Source organism: Dendrobates tinctorius, unplaced genomic scaffold, assembly GCF_039654945.1.
Source record: "Dendrobates tinctorius isolate UK_male_01 unplaced genomic scaffold, ASM3965494v1 ptg000107l, whole genome shotgun sequence".
NCBI classification, from domain to species: Eukaryota; Metazoa; Chordata; class Amphibia; order Anura; family Dendrobatidae; genus Dendrobates; species Dendrobates tinctorius.
The window spans coordinates 36,604,454-36,625,204 of record NW_027361775.1 but is presented as its reverse complement, the minus strand read 5'-3'; the positions used below and the strand labels follow the sequence as shown (position 1 = coordinate 36,625,204).

Here is a 20,751-nt window from a genome sequence, read left to right as displayed (position 1 = left end):
CAACTGTTCATCATGGCAATGATCGGGCCCCCGCTATGACATTGTGAGGGCGCCGATCTAAAGGCAGAGGGGCTTTATTCCCTGTGCCTGCTCTCTAAATGCTGTGATAGCACTGAGAGCCGGGTGTCAGCTGTCAGAATCAGCTGACATTCGGTGGCAATCATGTGTGCCTGGCCTCTGTGCATCCAAAATCACCAGGATGTATCCATACATCCAAGGTCGGTAAGTACCAGCTAGTTAACCATAAAGTTAGTCTATGTGCGACCACGAATTAGCCTTATTTATCTGATGATGCCAGCTTGGTGAAACGTCCCGGAGGCGAGTAGCTGAGTAACTTCTAACTTGCATTTGCAAAGAAAGGAAATGATAGTACCACCAAGAGGATACAGTTCATGTACCTAAAAGCACTCACTGCAGTTGACAGATTCCTTCTTAGTAGTCATTCAGTCTCCGCAATCTAGCTGTATGAGAGATAGTTGCTAGTAGATAAGTTTGGTCTTGAAATTGCTATTTTAAATTCATCTGGAAAAATCACACTCTCCACTTGTTTTGTTTTCCTCAACATCAATACTTCCTACTACTTTTTCTGTAACTTATCTAAAACTCCTCTAATAAACAAAAGCTAGTTCGTAACTTAACTCCTTCTACCGTGGACTGGCAATATAGCTAACTCTGTACAGATCAGTCAACTGTCTCCTACTGATCAGTTGTTAAAAGCCTGGCAGTGACGTGATGTACACTTAGTAGACCTGACTGCACAGATATATTTATTTTGTAGCTTCAACTGCCGAGGTCTGCAGATCAGTTCCTATCCTTTGAAATAGCAAGTGATCTGCTGTACTTTAAAGCAGCCTCTACAAATTGAATGGAGTTGTGCTGTTCAGCCATGTTCATCGTTTGCATTCTGCCTCAATCATAGATATTAACAACTGATCGGTAGAGGTGTCAGTTGTCTGATCAGCATGACATGCCCGGACAACACATGTAACATTTCTTACTTTCCGCATATTAAATATTATATTTCTCCTGCTTATAATAAAAACATACTTTCACATTTTTACATGATGTAGTACAGTTATTATAGTACTAGATGGTGGCCCGATTCTAACGCATCGGGTATTCTAGAATATATATGTAGCTTATTTATGAAGATTTATCAGCGATGCTCGCGCGACCAATCAGCGACGTGGTATTCGCAGCCGGACTGCGTCCGTGCCAATATCGCTGATTGGTGGCGCCCAGTGACCAATCAGAAAGCATGGTTCAAATCCCGTTGCAATTCGCAAGCGGACTACACCTGTCGCTTACTGGTCACACCCGGCCGGGTTTGACCAATCAGCGACACGGGATTCGCTGCCGGACTGCGCCTGTCGCTGATTGGTTGCGGCTGGCTGGGCGTGACTAATCAGCGACGCGGGATTTCCGTTACAGACAGACAGAATTAGACAATTATATAGTAGATTACATCATGGTACAAATATCTATCAGCCTAGGACAACATCTTATACACTTCATGAAGGTGGCTGCCACCACTAAAAAACCGCACAATTGTTATGACATTTTGCTTATAAGATTTTTCTATTCAACACTGCAGATATAGATGAATGCGTGGAAAATGAAAACTTGTGCCCACTCCATTCAAGTTGTATCAACATGCCTGGTTCATACAAATGTGAATGTCGGCAAGGTTATGATGGAGAAAACTGCACAGACATTGATGAGTGTACAACAGCGAATGACTGCAGTCTCTGGGGGAACTGTAACAACACTGACGGCTCCTACATCTGTACATGCAGGGACGGGTACTCTGGTAATGGGATGGAATGTACGGGTGAGTATATTTGTTCCTCACCTCATGTAATTGACATCCAAAAGTACAATTATTACAGCTGGCACTCTGTACAAACCTTCCTTATTTCCTATATTAGCCTACTCTAGAATAATTATCTGTATCTAACCGCAAGTGCATTTATTCCATATCATTTTGCAGATATCGACGAGTGTTCTGAAAATGTCCTTATTTGTGGGGTAAATGCATCCTGTACGAACACGAATGGCAGCTATGAATGCTCTTGTAACACTGGATTCATCCTTGTAAATGAAACTTGCGAGGGTAAGTACACAGCTGATGTAATATTTTCCACGACATTGTAAAAGAGTTCTCTATCAGTGAGAATACTTGCCATGGATAATAAAAAGAAGATATCCAGCGAGGCAACAGGTAGTAGGCCGGGGTCACACTAGAGAGGAATACGGACGAGTGAGAGGCGTTAAAAGCACGCATTACACACGGACAAATGATTCTATATGGGGCAGCTCCCATCAGCCGTATATTTCTCATCTGTATTCTACGGTCCGTGCCAATCGCAGCATGGTGCGATTGTCAGCGTACTACGCCCGTAGTACGCCAATGCAAGTCTATGGGTGCGCTAAAAATACACATCACACACGGACCAGATGTGTGACTTGCGAGAAATACACACCCAGTGTCCTCCCGCATTTACAAATTACCGCGGGAGCCCACACATATTTTACAACGAATTAACCCCTTAAATTAACACCTACACCTCCCAAATTTTACACATCAACCCTCATCTAATTACTAATGAAAGACATACAAAAAAAAACATGAAATGAAATGTTTTACTGTATGTAAACCATGTGTCATTTCATGTCGGGTTGGGGAATGATTTGGCAAAAGCTGGCAATTGAATTAGCGGCTATTCTGCTATGAAGAACTCTGTGAAATATAAATATATATATATATGTATGTGTCACAATGACATATATATATATATATGTATTCTATGTGTCTATATCTATTCTTTCGTTTGTGTTATAAAACCTGTCATAGGGCTCCATTATATGTCCATTTTGCAAGCCAGCGAGAAAATCTCAGCATACGGATGGCATACGGATTACATACGGATGCTGACATGCGCAAAATACGCGACCACACCTTTCTTACGGATGACATACGGAGCACTGTTTAGGGGTCATTCATCCGTATTACGCCTGTAAACTACGGACCGTATTTTGCGTCGGTTAGTGTGACCCCGGCCGTAGAGAAAAATCCATGATTTAATGAACAAGTTAAAATGATGGCGGCTCCTCCAATGGCAAAAACATCAATGCGTTTCGGCTTAACAAGCCTTCCTCATGGTTGCACAGTGTATGTTAGAACCGTCTATACATAGAGTCAAACACCGGTCACATGCTACTTGCTGCCAATAACATCGGCACAACCAAATTGGTACACCTGAGAGCACATGAACACTAAAGACAAATAAGACGGGATAAATTAAAAATAAAACATACCATAGCAAGAAACCTTACATATATTGTAAAATCATGTATTTTCTCACATTAAGGCCCAATGAGATTCTGGTATTTAACATAAAGATCCAAAAGGATTCTCTGTTTAAGATTTTCTTCTGAAATTACCTCCCCTAATTGGTTTATGGACCTTTTCTATTCCTTGAAATGTAAGGGTAGACAGATTAACTTTATGCATCTATGCAAAATGATGAGATACTGCAGATATGTTGAGAGCAGTAGTACTTACCGCATCCGACGTATGTCTTTTTAAGAGTCCTACAGTGCAATCCACATATTGGATGTGGCATGATGTGCACTTTATGAGATATATTATACCAGCGGTGTTATAGTTAATAAATAAAATGCTTTATGTTGAATGTCTGTCCTGTGGTTAAAGAAAAAAAAATATTTATATGCATGTTCACAGGAGTCGCATTTGGTTTGACCGCTTTTTAAAAAACCTTTTAAAGAGAGCCAAGTTTCTGTGGGCTGTTTGATATTATGCTTAAATAAATGGGGGGATAGAATTGATCCTATTGTTGGTGCTTTCTTTGCTAAAAACCTGTATTTTGCTGCATTTTCATCAAGCATGTCACATCTATTAATTTCGGTTACCAACTAAATGGCATTATTTAGGTGTGATTCCTTCGACACTTTATTCTACTCCCTAGAAAAATCGTCTATCCTAGTGCAATTTCTCTTAATACAGATGAGTTCCCTCTTAGGGATATTTTTTGTAATGGGCAATAGGTGGAATGATTCTGCTTGTAAAATAGAATTGCAATCGGTTGGCTTCCGATATGGGAAAACTGTGACCATACAATTGCATGTATCACCCTGCAAAGTCAAATCCAAGAAGTTAATCAACATCTCATTCTAACTGTGAACTCCAGATTAAATGGGTTAATTTTAACATTTTAATTTGAAGACAAAAAAATCCCTTGACTTCCTCCTGTGTGTGCCAGTCCAGACAAACAGGAGATCTTCAATATAATTTCCAAACCATAGTATTTTCTGTTTATATGGGTTGTCATCATAAAACAAAATCCTCTACTTCCATCCGCCATTACAATGTTTGCTAGAGAAGGGGAGAATTTACCCCCATACTAACCCCTTGTTTCTGTAAAAATAAATTACTTTCAAATGAAAAAAAATTGTAAATCAACAAAAATAAAACCACCGTGATTAGAAAATATATGTGCATGTAGTGTATTTTTTCAAAAAGAATATCAGACACTCAATCACAATGTGATGGGAACTTGACAGGTAAAGTACCATGACATCACAACTAGAGATGAGCGAACATGTTTGGAAAACATTTGCCAATCTCAAAGTTGGCATGAATGTGTTTGGATTCCCGAGCATTTTTGGCAAAATTAGGTAAATAAATAAATTTAAGAAACAGGTGGGGTCCACCTTCCGTTTTGGACAACCAACCTCCACTACTAAGTTGTGGGCTTGCTGTAACTGAACAATGCAAAGATGACATGAACCCCACTTATATGAACCATGCTGTTTTTTTTTAATTATTTATTTAAATAAACAAAATAAATAGCATGGGGACACCTCTATTCTTGATAACCAACCTTGTAAAAGCTGATAGCTGAGGGTTGCATTCTGCAGCTGTCAGTTTTACCTGGCTGGTTATCAAAAATACAGTGGTACTCCACATCTTTTTTTTTTTAATTATATATTTAGCTGATGAATACTCCCATCGGAGCAGAGCTGCCACCAGAATCAGCATGGGAGTGATGAGGAGAGGTGAGTATTGTGTTTTTTTAATATATATTTGTTAGTGAGTCCTGGTTGCATTATACCCTGTGAGGGGGGCAGCATTATTCCCTATGGGGTAGCTACATTATACTCTATGGGGGGGCAGCATTATTCCCTATGGGGGAAGCTGCATTATACCCTATAAGGGGAGCTGCATTTTACCCTATGAGGGGGCAGCAGTATAACCTATGAGGGGGGCAGCATTATACCCTATGAGGGGAGCAGCATGATACCCTATAAGGGGGACAGCATGATACTCTATGAGGGGGGATGTATGACACTCTATCAGGGGGGCAGCATTATACCCTATCAGCGGAGCAGAATTATACCCTATGAGGGGGGCAGCATATATCCTATGAGGGGGCAGCATGGTACCCTTTGATGGGGCTTCATTATACTCTGAGGGAGGTACATTACACTATATGAGGGTGCTGCATTATATTCTATGGAGGGGCTGCATTATACCTTATGAGGGGGCTGCATTATACTCTGAGGGGGCTACATTATATTCTGTGGGGGGCTGTATTATACTATATGAAGGGGCTGCATTATATCCTATGAGGGGGATACATTATATTCTATGAGGGGCTGCATTATACCTTTTGAGGGGTTGCATTATACTCTAAGGGGGCTACATTATACCCTATGGGTGCTGCATTATACTCTATGAAGCTGGTTGCATTACATTCTATGATGGAACAAGAGGAAATTAACCCCATATTGTGTAGTTCATTTTCTCCTGAGCACAAAGATGTGCTTCAAATATAGTCAGAAGCTAAACTTTGGGCAACCAGAAAGGCTCTGAAGGAAAAGAACTACTTTTGACTTTTGGAGTACAACTTTTGCTAAAATATATTGTGGATATCTTATCAAAATAGGATTGCCACTGAGATGCCAAGAAATCAGAAACATGCAGAAAATGACCCCATTTGGGAAACAACACCTCTGGAAGAATTAATCTAAGGTTGTAGCAAGCATTTTAAACCTACAGGTGATATAACAAAATGTTATAACATTGAGCAGTAGAATTTTAAATTTTTTTTACAAAAATGTTTATCCTCAAGTTTTCAATTTTCAGATGGAATAACATAATTTGTTATGCAAATTTTTCTGAGTATGGCAATGACCTACATGTAGTTGCAAACTTATTTTCAGGTACAGTGCAAAGCTCAGATGGGAAAGAACGCCATATTGGCATTCAGATTTGAAAGTTCAACTAGAATGAAATATTTTTGTTCTCAGCCTGGATGGTCGCATCTTGACACCATCCAGGTTGAAAACTGTTTATCCCCAGACATGGATTATGGCATGGGACAGAACGTTGGACAGGTGAGTGATATGGTTATTCTTTTTGCTTTATTAGAGGAGACGAGGGCTTCAATAGTATGGGCATTAGGTGAGTATAACCGTGTTTATTTTTAAATAAAAATGAAAAGCGTGTTTTGTTTTTATTTCAAATAAAAGAATATATACTGGCTGTGTGTTTACTTACAATACAACTATATGATTAGTAATGGAATGGTGTCTTATAGATGCCTCTCCATTTCTAAGCCATGGGCTTGATGTCATCGGACAATAGAAAGATGACATCAATACCATAAATATGGACCCCACTTTCCACCGCTACATGGCAAGTGGGAAGTGCCTAGCAAAGTGCCAGAATTGGAGCATCTAAAAGATGTGCCTTTTCTGGGCAGCTGCAGGATGCTATTTTAAGGCTGGGGGGGCAATATCATGGCCCCTTACCAGCCTGAGAATGCCAGCCCCCAAATTAAAATATGAGCATTGGGAACACTCTATTCTAGATAGCAAGCCTTGATAATGCTGACAGCTGAGGGTTGCACCCCCAGCTGTCAGTTTTCTCTGGCTGATTACCAAAAATTCAGGGGAATCAATGTCATTTTTTTAAAATTATTTATTTAGAGTGCAGGCGACTGCTGATGAATACTCCCATCAGCCGCCACCTGCTCTCTATTATTAGCAGCAGCAGGAGAAGGCTGATGGGAACAATAGTCCCATCAGCTGATGCCAGTGACCAAAGGTACACCTTTTACCTCCAATCACAGCTGCAACTGTCTGAGTGGCGGTAATGATTTTACTGCTGATCAGAAGCAGTGTTTGCTGTGCTGTCATGCACATCAGAGCAAACATCTGGTGTTTGGGGGGCAAAACCCGAACAGTAACACGGACTTCCTGCCTGCCCGAACAGTAGGAGTTCAGTACAGACACCAAACTTTACTGTTCGGGTTCACCTATCTCTAGTAAGGAGTTAAGCATATAGACATCTTGAAGGGAATCCCCATCCAGAACTCCTTTCTTACCATAAGAAAAGAAAGTTGTTTTGTAAAATACAGCTCAAGCAGACTCATGACGTTTTTTAGGATGCCAGTGATAAATAGGTTTGCTGTATCAAAATAGAGGGTTTTTTGCAAGCAAATAGAAAATGGAGTAATCTGCAAGGCCAAACTAAGTTCCTTCTTTCAGCGTGTAGCCACCTCCCAGACTGTATATACAGTATATACATGTACAGTGCAGTAATGGCACATTTTCCGAAGCTCAGCCAATCAACAATGGGTAACAGGGATAACATTGCCAGCATTTGGGAATGGGACCCAGAGATATATTTTGCACAATGGCATTCTGCAGTCTGTGTCCGCCCCTGGACAAATTTGCATATGTTTTCAGCGTGTACTTCATGCTTTATTTAGCTGTTAATTCACCATTTCTACATTTTCCGAAAGCAGATCACAAATGAATTTATAAGTCAGTAGTAATTTGTCATTCCTTCCAGTGCTAACTAACTAAATATATATCTTCTCTTCATAGATATTGTAGAATGTGATGATGAAGAGTACTGCACAGGAGCAGGAAGATTGTGTATAAATGAAATTGGTAGCTTTAAATGTATCTGTCAGCCAGGATACACAGAAGACAATGACAGCTGTGTCGGTAAGTAATAGATTGTTTTTGCAGGATCCAAAGACAATGGGGCATATTTATTAATGGTGTCTAATTCTAAGGCTACTTTCACACTTGCGTTTTTTTGTGCTGCGTGCACAGTGCAAACGCACATAAAAATGCATCATGCGTTTGTATGTATTTTTGTGTATGGTTTTTTTAAAAAAACGCATGCGGTTTTTGCGCTGACGTGCGCATAACCATGCGCACGTCAGCGCTCCCATAGACTATAATGTGTTTTTGGGTGAATTTTGTGCGCATTGCATGCGCATGCATTTTTTTTTAGCCTGGTCGGACGCACAAAAAATGCAACAGGATGCATTTTGTGCGCCCGGGCACACTCTACAAAAAAACGCATGGGCATACAAACGCGTACAAATGCATGTCTATGCACACCCATGTTAAGTATAGGAAAAAAAACACATGCTTTTTTTGTGCAAAAACACAGCGCAAAAAAACGCAAGTGTGAAACCAGCCAAAGCAAACGAAGACAATTGATGGTCATTTAACACCATATTTAGGCGCTTGATATGTGCACAGAGCAATCATTCAATGAGCACATACTGTTCTAGGATGCACATGTCCTATGTACACAGGATGATGTGCAGCCTAGAACAATGATTTTTAAGCAAGCTTAAAAATCATTCACCCAATGAATGAGTTTTTCTCCTATTTTTGAGTGATCAGCAGCGTGTTTACACTTTACAATTATCCTTAAGTATTCCCCGATAATCATGCATGTGAAGGCACCCTTAGGGTCCCATTTCACATAGCGACGCACCAGCGATTCCGACAATGATACAACCTGTAGGGATTGCTGGTGCATCACTACATGGTCGCTAGTAAGCTGCCAAACAGGCAGATGTCTTCATCGACGCACCAGCGATCCCGACAGCGATAAGACCTGGTAAGGATTGCTGGTGCGTTGTCACAATTCCAGCCTGTGTCCTGAGTTCTGCGTCGCCAACGAGGTCGCTCGTCGGCCTCAAACACAGCGATGCATGCTGGCCAGTGGGACGCTGACGATGAAAAAATGACCCAGGACATTCGAGCACGATCAGCGATATCCAGCGGGGGGGGCGGTTGCTGCTATGTGTCACATGTAGCAAGATCGCTGTTGCGTCACAAAATCGGTGACGCATCAGCGATCTCGCTATGTGAGACAGGGCCTTTAGAGTGGACAGACTTACAGTGCACCATATTGTGTAAATCTAGAAATTGATATTGTGTAAATCTAGAAATGGTAAACAGCACCCAATAGGGTGATAACCTATGGAGGGAGAGTAGGAGAGTTCTGGTTCATTAGCAGTGTATGCCTCTTAATTGTATTCCAATGGCCAATTAAGGCTGGCATACAAAACGCTGAATAAATTGTGTTGTACAATTGTCATAGAGTGCAGTCAGACAGGTAGTACAAATTAGGCAGGGGTCACACTTGCGAGTGCAATGCGAGAAACTCTCATGAGTCTCTCGCCTCAATAACCGGCACTGCCGTTGGCACTTGGGACCGGATTGTGCGGCTGCATGTATTTCTATGCATCTGTACGCTCTGCTCAGAACCGCCGGAGGCAGTGCCGGGTATGGAGGCGCAAGACTCACGCGAGTTTCTCGCATTGCTCTCGCAAGTGTGACCCTGGCCTCAGACAGAGTTCGAAATGCAGTGCTCGGACTGACCCGAGACTCTCCAAACCCGTGTGACAGCTGCATGTATTTCTATGCAGCTGTCACGCTCAAGTAGGGAGAGCTGTTGGACAGTCTGAGCACTGCACTCTGAACTCATTCCATTTATACGGGTGACTGACTGCACGAATAAAGAAAGTCATATACTCATCTGTTATCACTTTATAGTCTTGAGTATATTAGCATTTTATCATTAACAGCCTACATTTAATTCATTTTAGATATTAATGAGTGTTCTAGCAAAGAATTGAATAATTGCTCAAAAAATGCAATATGCTCTAATGTGGCCGGATCGTTTAATTGCCAATGCTTGCCATACTACACGGGAGATGGTATTTACTGTACAGGTAAATGGCATATAATTTTATTTTCATGTTATTTTTATGTAAATTTATTTTATGTAAATTAAAAAAACTTCTCATTTAATATCAGTTTATATTTTAGATAAAAAAAATTGTAGCTAATTCTGAACTAAAAAGGAATAAGTTCTGAAGAAATTATTTATTTTTGCTGTGAGAATATACTGGAATAATTATTTATACTGTATATGTACTTTTATAGTTGTTGATTTGTGCAAGTGATATACAACATATTGTGAACATAATTTCTCCAATTTCCTGGGTGGACACTTTTACACTTGCAATGATGGCTACTAGAGTTGAGCGATACCGTCCGATACTTCAAAGTATCGTATCGGATGGTATCGGCCGATCTTTAAAAAAAGTATCGGTATCGCCGATTCCGATACCGGAAGTCCCATTCAAGTCTATGGGACTTCCGGTATCGGAATAAGAAAAACCCTTTCCTGCCCTTGTACAGCCTCTCTGGGGTCTGTACGGGCCTTTCGGGGGGCTGTGCCGGCCTGCCAGGGGGTCTGTGCAGGCTCCGGTGGTCTGTGCCGGCCTGCCGGGGGGCTGTGCCGGCCTGCCGGTGGTCTGTGCAGGCTCCGGTGGGCTGTGCCGGCCTGCCGGGGGGCTGTGCCGGCCTGCCGGGGGGCTGTGCAGGCTCCGGGGGGCTGTGCCGGCCTGCCGGTGGTCTGTGCAGGCTCCGGGGGGCTGTGCCGGCCTGCCGGGGGGCTGTGCCGGCCTGCCGGTGGTCTGTGCAGGCTTCGGGGGTCTGTGCAGGCATCGTCCGATGGGACTACAAGTCCCATCGGGCGATGCCTGCTACCATGACAGTGATTGACACATTAGCCAATGATGGGACAGTAATAGTCCTATCATCCGGCTAATGTGTTGAATGTAAAAAAAAAAAAAAAAAATTACATGCTACATACATACAACATGCATACTACATACATGCTACATTCATACTACATACTACATACATGCTACATTCATACTACATAAATACTACATGCAACATACATACTACATATATACTACATACATACTACATATATACTACATGCATGCTACATACATACTGCATGCTACATACATACTACATGCTACATACATACTACATGCTACATACATACCACATATATACTACATACATACTACATACATACTACATGCATGCTACATGCATGCTACATGCTACATACATAACACATATATACTACATGCATGCTACATACATAGTACATGCTACATGCATGCTACATACATACTACATGCTACATACTACATATATACTACATGCATGCTACATACATACTACATGCTACATACTACATATATACTACATGCATGCTACATACATACTACATGCTACATACATACTACATATATACTACATGCATGCTACATACATACTACATGCTACATACATACTACGTATATACTACATGCATGCTACATACATACTACATGCTACATACATACCACATACATACTACATACATGCTACATGCTACATATATACTACATATATAATACATGCATGCTACATACATACTACATGCTACATACATACTACATATATACTACATACATACTACATACATACTACATGCTACATACATACTACATATATACTACATGCATGCTACATACATACTACATGCTACATACATACCACATACATACTACATACATGATACATGCTACATATATACTACATATATACTACATGCATGCTACATACATACTACATGCTACATACATACTACATATATACTACATACATACTACATACATACTACATGCATGCTACATACATACTACATACATACTACATGCTACATACATACCACATACATACTACATACATACTACATGCTACATACATTCATACATATATACTACATGCATGCTACATACATACTACATATATACTACATGCATGCTACATACATACTGCATGCTACATGCATGCTACATACATACTACATACATACTACATGCATGCTACATACATACTACATACATACTACATGCTACATACATACCACATACATACTACATACATACTACATGCTACATACATTCATACATATATACTACATGCATGCTACATACATACTACATATATACTACATGCATGCTACATACATACTGCATGCTACATGCATGCTACATACATACTACATACATACTACATGCTACATACATACCACATATATACTACATACATACAATACATTCATACAATACATACATAGACATACAGTACATATAACATAGAGTAACATACTTACCAATACTTGTCACATTGTTCCCCGAAGCCATTGTCTTTTCCGGAATAAATATTAACATAACAAACCACAAAAATACTCACCCACGATCCGAAGCAGTCCACGAGTGTGTCCCACGACGATCTTGGGTAGAGAACTGCAGCATCAGCTGATGCTGCCGTTCTCTACGGGCTGCAGGAATCCAATGACGGAAGGTAGGTATCCTTCCGCACTGTATTCCTCCGCCACTTAAAAAAAAAAAAAGTCCCTAGTCTCACTTTATGCCATTGCTGTGTGGGAAATTCCCACACAGCAATGGCATAAAGTGAGACTAGGGACTTTTTTTTTTTTTAAGTGGCGGAGGAATACAGTGCGGAAGGATACCTACCTTCCGTCATTGGATTCCTGCAGCCCGTAGAGAACGGCAGCATCAGCTGATGCTGCAGTTCTCTACCCAAGATCGTCGTGGGACACACTCGTGGACTGCTTCGGATCGTGGGTGAGTATTTTTGTGGTTTGTTATGTTAATATTTATTCCGGAAAAGACAATGGCTTCGGGGAACAATGTGACAAGTATTGGTAAGTATGTTACTCTATGTTATATGTACTGTATGTCTATGTATGTATTGTATGAATGTATTGTATGTATGTAGTATATATGTGGTATGTATGTAGCATGTAGTATGTATGTAGTATGTATGTAGCATGCATGTAGCATGCAGTATGTATGTAGCATGCATGTAGTATATATGTAGTATGTATGTAGCATGCATGTAGTATATATGTAGTATGTATGTAGCATGTATGTAGTATGTATGTGGTATGTATGTAGCATGTAGTATGTATGTAGCATGCATGTAGTATATATGTAGTATGTATGTAGCATGTAGTATGTATGTAGTATGTATGTAGTATGTATGTGGTATGTATGTAGCATGTAGTATGTATGTAGCATGCATGTAGTATGCATGTAGTATGCATGTAGTATGTATGTAGTATGTATGTAGTATGTATGTAGTATATATGTAGTATGTATGTAGCATGTAGTATGTATGTAGCATGCATGTAGTATATATGTAGTATGTAGTATGTATGTAGTATGTATGTGGTATGTATGTAGCATGTAGTATGTATGTAGCATGCATGTAGTATGTATGTAGCATGCATGTAGTATGTATGTAGTATGCATGTAGTATGTATGTAGTATGTATGTAGTATGTATGTAGTATGTATGTAGTATGTATGTAGTATGTATGTAGCATGTAGTATGTATGTAGCATGCATGTAGTATATATGTAGTATGTAGTATGTATGTAGTATGTATGTGGTATGTATGTAGCATGTAGTATGTATGTAGCATGCATGTAGTATGTATGTAGCATGCATGTAGTATGTATGTAGTATGCATGTAGTATGCATGTAGTATGTATGTAGTATGTATGTAGTATGTATGTAGTATGTATGTAGCATGTATGTGGTATGTATGTAGCATGTAGTATGTATGTAGCATGCATGTAGTATATATGTAGTATGTAGTATGTATGTAGTATGTATGTGGTATGTATGTAGCATGTAGTATGTATGTAGCATGCATGTAGTATGTATGTAGCATGCATGTAGTATGTATGTAGCATGCATGTAGTATGTATGTAGCATGCATGTATGTATGTAGCATGCATGTAGTATGTATGTAGTATGTATGTAGTATGTATGTAGCATGCAGCATGTATGTAGCATGTATGTAGTATGTATGTAGTATATATGTAGTATGTATGTAGCATGTAGTATGTATGTAGCATGCATGTAGTATGTATGTAGTATTTTTTTTTTTTAACATTTAACACATTAGCCGGATGATGGGACTACTACTGTCCCATCATTGGCTAATGTGTCAATCACTGTCATAGTAGCAGGCATCGCCAGATGGGACTTGTAGTCCCATCGGACGATGCTTGCACAGACCCCCGGACATCAGCACAGCCCCCCGGCAGGCCGGCACAGCCCCTCGGCAGGCCGGTACAGACCCCCACAGGGTGCACAGACCACCGGCAGGCCGGCACAGCCCCCCGGCAGGCCGGTACAGACCCCCACAGGGTGCACAGACCACCGGCAGGCCGGCACAGCCCCCCGGCAGGCCGGTACAGACCCCGGGCAGTCCACACAGCCCCCCGGCAGGCCGGCACAGCCCCCCGGCAGGCCGGCAGAGACCCCCGGAAGGCCCGAAATGACGGCGCATCATGATGCGCACACACCGCGCATCATGATGACGTCAGGCTGTCAATCAACTGAACTTCCGATTCCGATGCCGAATTCCGATATTGAAAAAATATCGGAAGTCGGTATCGGAATTCCGATACAGCAAGTATCGGCCGATACCCGATACTTGCGGTATCGGAATGCTCAACACTAATGGCTACAAAGTGAAAGAACAGATCAACTCTAATTGTACAGTTTATATTTTGAGCTATTGATATATATTGATATGGATATCTATTATTTCTAAACTGTTTTTCGGTGATTCCTTTGAATCCCTGTTCATACTGCACCCACACACACAAATGATACACCATTTGAAAGGTAAACTTGCCCCCTTCAACAAGAAAATAGCCAAAGAAACCACACATTCACGATTTGATCACAAAATACAGTTTAAACATTAATTTTCATAAACCTCCAGTAAGGAAAAATGACCTGCAGGTGGCACCACAGTACCCCAAAGCACACTACCAACACATTTGTAAACATGCACTTCTTTTTCGCTGATTACTTCGACCCCCACACACACATGATACACTATTTTAAAGGTAAACTTGCTCCCTTCAGTAAGAAAGCAGCCAAACAAACCACACATTGATGATTTTATCACTAAATACAGTTTAAACATTCATTTTCATAAACCTGCAGAAAGACACAATGACCTGCAGGTGGCACCTCAACCAGAAAATGTTTTTTGGCCTCTAGTTATCAAAACAATTTATTGTATTACCAATCTACATATATAAATACCTGTCTGTGTTCTTCATCTCATGAAATACATTTACATTTGACCAGCTTGCTTTTTCTGAATTTGCCTGCGCCCCTGACGACCAATGTGCGAAAATTTTGCACTGATCAAGCTAGTATATATATATTATAAGTAAGGCATTGTGGGGAATACCACTTAGGGACACCTTAGGCCATGCGAGCCAGTTCCATATACTGTAAAGGGAATTATTCCACCCAAGCATTATTGTTCCTTGTACAGAGGGTTGTGGTAAAAAAATTCAAGAAACCAAAGTGCTAAACTACAGATATGGCTTCTTTATTCTTAAGATGGTGAGGATCCCACTATTCAGATCCTTACTGATTGGGAAATAATGGCATATAGACTTACAGTAACTCATTTTAGCATAGAAGCCTCTTAATTCCTAATGTCTGTAGTGCACAGTGAAGTGATACATCACCAACTGATATTTTATTAATTTGTTTCTTACATTGTAGAGGACCTTTCACCAAATTTTTCATGTTTATCTGGATACACAATGTATAGAGGCTGCAGAGTGGAATAAAACATTTTTTATATTTTTTTTATTTTTCTTTTTAGCCTCTGCATTGCAAAGTTATTAGCAGTCAATGTATTATCACTTAATCAGTTATCTTTTGTTAACAGGAACCTGCCACGTCATTTCAAGCATCCAAACTGTTCCTAGTGCGCAGTGTGCATCAGTGACAAGTTGTTTTTTTTCATTCGAAACGGCTCTTTAATGATGTCCAAAAAGCACTTTGTATAGTTAGGTGGTACTCGCTCGTTTAGTCATAAGGTTGTACTTTATTTTCTGTTCAGTCACTGGTGTTGCCACCCAATCAATTTGATTGATTTCCCTGGTTGCACCGATATCATTGGAATCTCACGTTTATACAGTGTTGTGGTTGGAGTCGCGTTTGCGCAGTGAATAGCATGGAGATGGCTGTACTTGCACAGTATCGAACAGAGAGCCGTGCATCGTAGTGCATGTGTGGCTCCCTGATCGACACTGTGCAAGCTTGGTCGGCTACTCACTGCGCAAACATGGCTAACCGGACATCATTACAGAACCATTTATAATGAAAAAAACATGTTAGTGATGCACATTGCATCACTAACGACGCACTAGAGTCAGTTTAGATGCTTGATATGACATGACATTTTACCTTTAAGTCCAATGGGTGTTATCAGATATTTTTCACTGAATGTGTACTTCTTACTGAATGACTTGTCCAATAATAAGAAGGCAGAAAAATAACACACCCTCCCTAATAGCTTAGGTTTTGCAGTGTATGAGATATAATAATAAACCTCTGATCTCCTGGTCTAACCTCCTGCATAATTAGAAAGTGTAGGGAGATTAGAGCACAGATGAGAGATGACTCATATCTTTCAGATAAGGGCCATGTGGAGTAATGGACAGTACAGCTGAGTTTAGCTGCGTCACATTATAAAGTCTTCTATTAGCTCTTCCCATTTCATAGCAAAGAAGGAGGAATGGGCAGTGCACTTAGGTCTGTTGTTCACAAGAGCTGACTTATATCACAACAGGCAGTGTGGATGGAGGGCAGTGAATTCTTTATTTCTTTTTTTACCATACTTATTAAATACATTTTTTCTGATACTCTGTTACAATCATAGTTTTCATTCTCTATAGAAAAGATTAAAGGAAATTAAAATAAATGTTCAGGTGATTATTTTTATGTTATAATTAATAAATATATTTTTTCACTGCAGCTATTCCCCTTTTTCCATATGGAGCAAATTCAAATGATATTAACTACCACCGAAGAACGACAGACTTTACCTCTCCAGTTTTCCAGCCCAAAACTGGATTTCCTTTTGGAAACAGTTTAAGAAACTTTGTCTATGTAAGTATGAATGGCTGGGATCAATGTCTTATCTCAGTCAATAGATATGAGAAATTTACCTTAAGCTGTTTTTTTGTAGTACACAGACAATGGTCTAATTGTGTTCCCAAGATCCAAAAACAGCGTATTTTCTTATACTCATCCTCCAGTCAATGGATTTAGTGAAACATATGATTTGGCCTCCATTGCTGCATTTTGGAGTGATGCAGACTTGTCTAAAGGAGTGGGAACTACTTACTACCAGGTAACTTTATGACACTTATTAATTGGTGAAGAGAAGTGAAAAGGATTGTCAACATAGTATAATCAATATTTAATTATTGACTGTTATTAGGAGTATGCCAACGATGACGGCATTGTCATTCCTCAAGTTGAGGTCATCATTAGCAGAAACTTCAACATTTCATACACAGCTCAGTGGACATTGAAGATTACTTGGGAGAATGTTCCTGCATATCCAGCAAATGAAAACGACAATAAGGTTAAAAGAGAACCCTAATTATAGAACAGAACCTATAAGAACAAACCATTGTTGTTCCCTGTACATTTCTGTATAATAACATTATATATTCTTTTCATCATAAGACCAACACATACCAGGCTGTGCTGACCACTGATGGATTCCAGGCCTTTGTGTTTATTTGGTTTAAAGATGGTGGAATGAATTGGGAAGAAATAGATCGTCACCCAAGACCTCTAATTGGCTATTGCAGGTAAAATTTCTATTCTTGGCTCAGGCTAAAGATTTCAAGCTGGAATGAATAGATCTCAAGTAGTAATAGCAATAATTAGTAATAGCTAGTAGACATATGTGTTTAAGTCCATAGCAGGTAATGGGAATTCATCTGCAATGTAAAGCAAACATTGTTCTTTAAAGTTTAGTAAACTAACTGGATTCCAGAGAGATACAATATAAGACAGTAGTATAAGTTTTTCTTAATTCCTTAAAATTTCTTTAAAATCATTTTAATAATTATTGAGTTTCCATTTGAGGTACTTTTCAATTCTATTGTATTTATGTCAATTCTAGATGGTATAATGAATGTTGCTTGCTCTGTACAGTATAACATTCAATGCATAGCTGCCATTCTTTGCCTGGATATACAGAATATTTGGGTTATTGATTGATAATAATTAAACAACATGATTTTGCAAGAAACTAACTGTTAATTTTTGTCATGAACAGTGGGAACAAGGATAACTTTTTCTTGAATGATGACATTGCTGTGAACATACACCGTCCAGACCTCTATAATGGAAGGAATTCTGGTAGGTGTTCAATTTTTTTGCGTGAAAAATCATGCTAGCAAATATTTGTATACATTCTAAATTAAAATAGCTGAGGTGCTTTACAATCGATAATAAAAATGTAGAATTAGTAAAATTATGTGGGAACCATTTTAGCTGTGTTTTCCTATCATTTTTTTGCTTCAATTTTTTTTGTGAAAAATGGACAAATGTTAATTGTAAGGTAACAGAGAAATATTAAAAAAACAGGAAAGGTCTGCTTTTTTATGTCCTTTACTTTTTCACATCTTTAGGTATGGCCTTTATTATGTCAACTTGGCTTTCCTGCGGGAATTTATACCTGTATTTAAAAATGCATGACAAAAATGTCTAAATTAAATGAAGCCGCCCAGAAACTGCTTGTAAAAAATGCATTAAATTCATGGTGCAGTGTATAAAAAAAATAAAAAATATTCACAACCTCACCACTCTTGTAAATCCAAAGGAAGATGTAAAATGAATTTATATTAAAATTTCTTCAATGCTTTATTCCAAGATGCTTCAAACATGCACAACAAATACATAAAAAAGCCAAACCAACAATGCATTTCTGCTATCAAGAGTTACCTGGTGTATGGATAAGAGGAATACTATTGAATTAACCCCTTCGCACCCGAGCCTGTTTTTGCCTTCGTGACCAGGCCAATTTTTTCAATTCTGACCAGTGTCACTTTATGAGGTCATAACTCTAGAACGCTTCAACGGATCCTGCTGATTCTGACATTGTTTTCTCGTGACATATTGTACTTCATGATGGTGGTAAAATTTTTAAGATATGATCTGCACTTATTTGTTAAAAAAATCAAAATTTGGCAAAAATTTAGAAAATTTTGCAATTTTCAAACTTTTAATTTTTATGCCCTTAAATCAGAGAGTGATATCGCACAAAATAGTTAATAAATAACATTTCCCACATGTCTACTTTACATCTGCACAATTTTGGAAACATAATTTTTTTTTTTTAGGAAGTTATAAGGGTTAAAAGTTGACCAGCGATTTCTCATTTTTACAACAAAATTTGCAACACCATTTTTTTTAGGGACCACCTCACATTTGAAGTGAGTTTGGGGGGTCAATATGACAGAAAATACCCAAAATTGACACCATTCTAAAAACTGCACCTCTCAATGTACTCAAAACCACATTCAAGAAGTTTATTAACCCTTCAGGTGCTTCACATGAATGAATGGAATATGGAAGGAAAAAATAAACATTTAACTTTTTTTCACAAACATTTTACTTCAAAACCATTTTTTTTTATTTTCACAAGTGTAAAAAGAGAAAATGAACCACTAAATTTTTTGTGCAATTTCTCCCGAATATGCCAATACCCCGTATGTGGGGCTAAACCACTGTTTGAGCACACGGCAGAGCTCAGAACGGAAGGAGTGCCGTTTGACTTTTTCAATGCAGAATTGGCTGGAATTGAGATCGGATGCCATGTCGCATTTGGAGAGCCCCTGATGTACCTAAACAGTGGAAACCCCCCACAAATGACCCCATTTTGGAAATTAGACCCCCCCAAGGGACTTATCTAGATGTGTGGTGAGCACTTTGAACCCCCAAGTGTTTCACTAAAGTTTATAATGTAGAGCCGTGAAAATAAAAAAAAATCATTTTTTTTCCACAAAAATGAACTTTTAGCCCCCAATTTTTATTTTCACAAGGGTAACAGGAGAAATTGGACCCTAAGAGTTGTTGTCCAATTTGTCCTGAGTATGCTGGTACGCCATATGTTGGAGAAAACTACTGTTTGGGCACACGGTGGGGCTCGGAAGGGAAGTAGTGACATTCTGAAATGCAGACTTTGATGGAATGGTCTGTGGGTGTCATGTCGCGTTTGCAGAGCCCCTGATGTACCTAAACAGTGGAAACCCCACACAAGTGACCCCATTTTGGAAACTAGACCCCCCGAGGAACTTATATAGATGTGTGGTGAGCACTTTGAGCCCCCAAGTGTTTCAGTAAAGTTTATAATGTAGAGGCGTGAAAATAAAAAAATCATTTTTTTTCCCACAAAAATGATCTTTTAGCCCCCAATTTTTATTTTCACAAGGGTAACAGGAGAAATTGGACCCTAAGAGTTGTTGTCCAATTTGTCCTGAGTATGCTGGTATGCCATATGTTGGAGAAAACTACTGTTTGGGCACACGGTGGGGCTCGGAAGGGAAGTAGTGACGTTCTGAAATGCAGACTTTGATGGAATGGTCTGTGGGTGTCATGTCGCGTTTGCAGAGCCC

At 39.5% G+C, this 20,751-nt stretch overlaps 1 protein-coding gene across 1 annotated transcript in view; it reads left to right on the top strand.

Moving 5' to 3' along the window:
• LOC141100758 (uncharacterized) overlaps positions 1-20,751 on the top strand; it is a 450,303-nt gene that overhangs the window by 118,520 nt on the left and 311,032 nt on the right. The window contains 9 exon segments of the mRNA XM_073589442.1: positions 1,595-1,831; positions 1,991-2,113; positions 7,918-8,040; positions 9,951-10,076; positions 17,091-17,224; positions 17,304-17,468; positions 17,559-17,705; positions 17,810-17,937; positions 18,411-18,493. Of these exon segments, the coding sequence (XP_073445543.1) occupies positions 1,595-1,831; positions 1,991-2,113; positions 7,918-8,040; positions 9,951-10,076; positions 17,091-17,224; positions 17,304-17,468; positions 17,559-17,705; positions 17,810-17,937; positions 18,411-18,493 (1,266 nt within the window).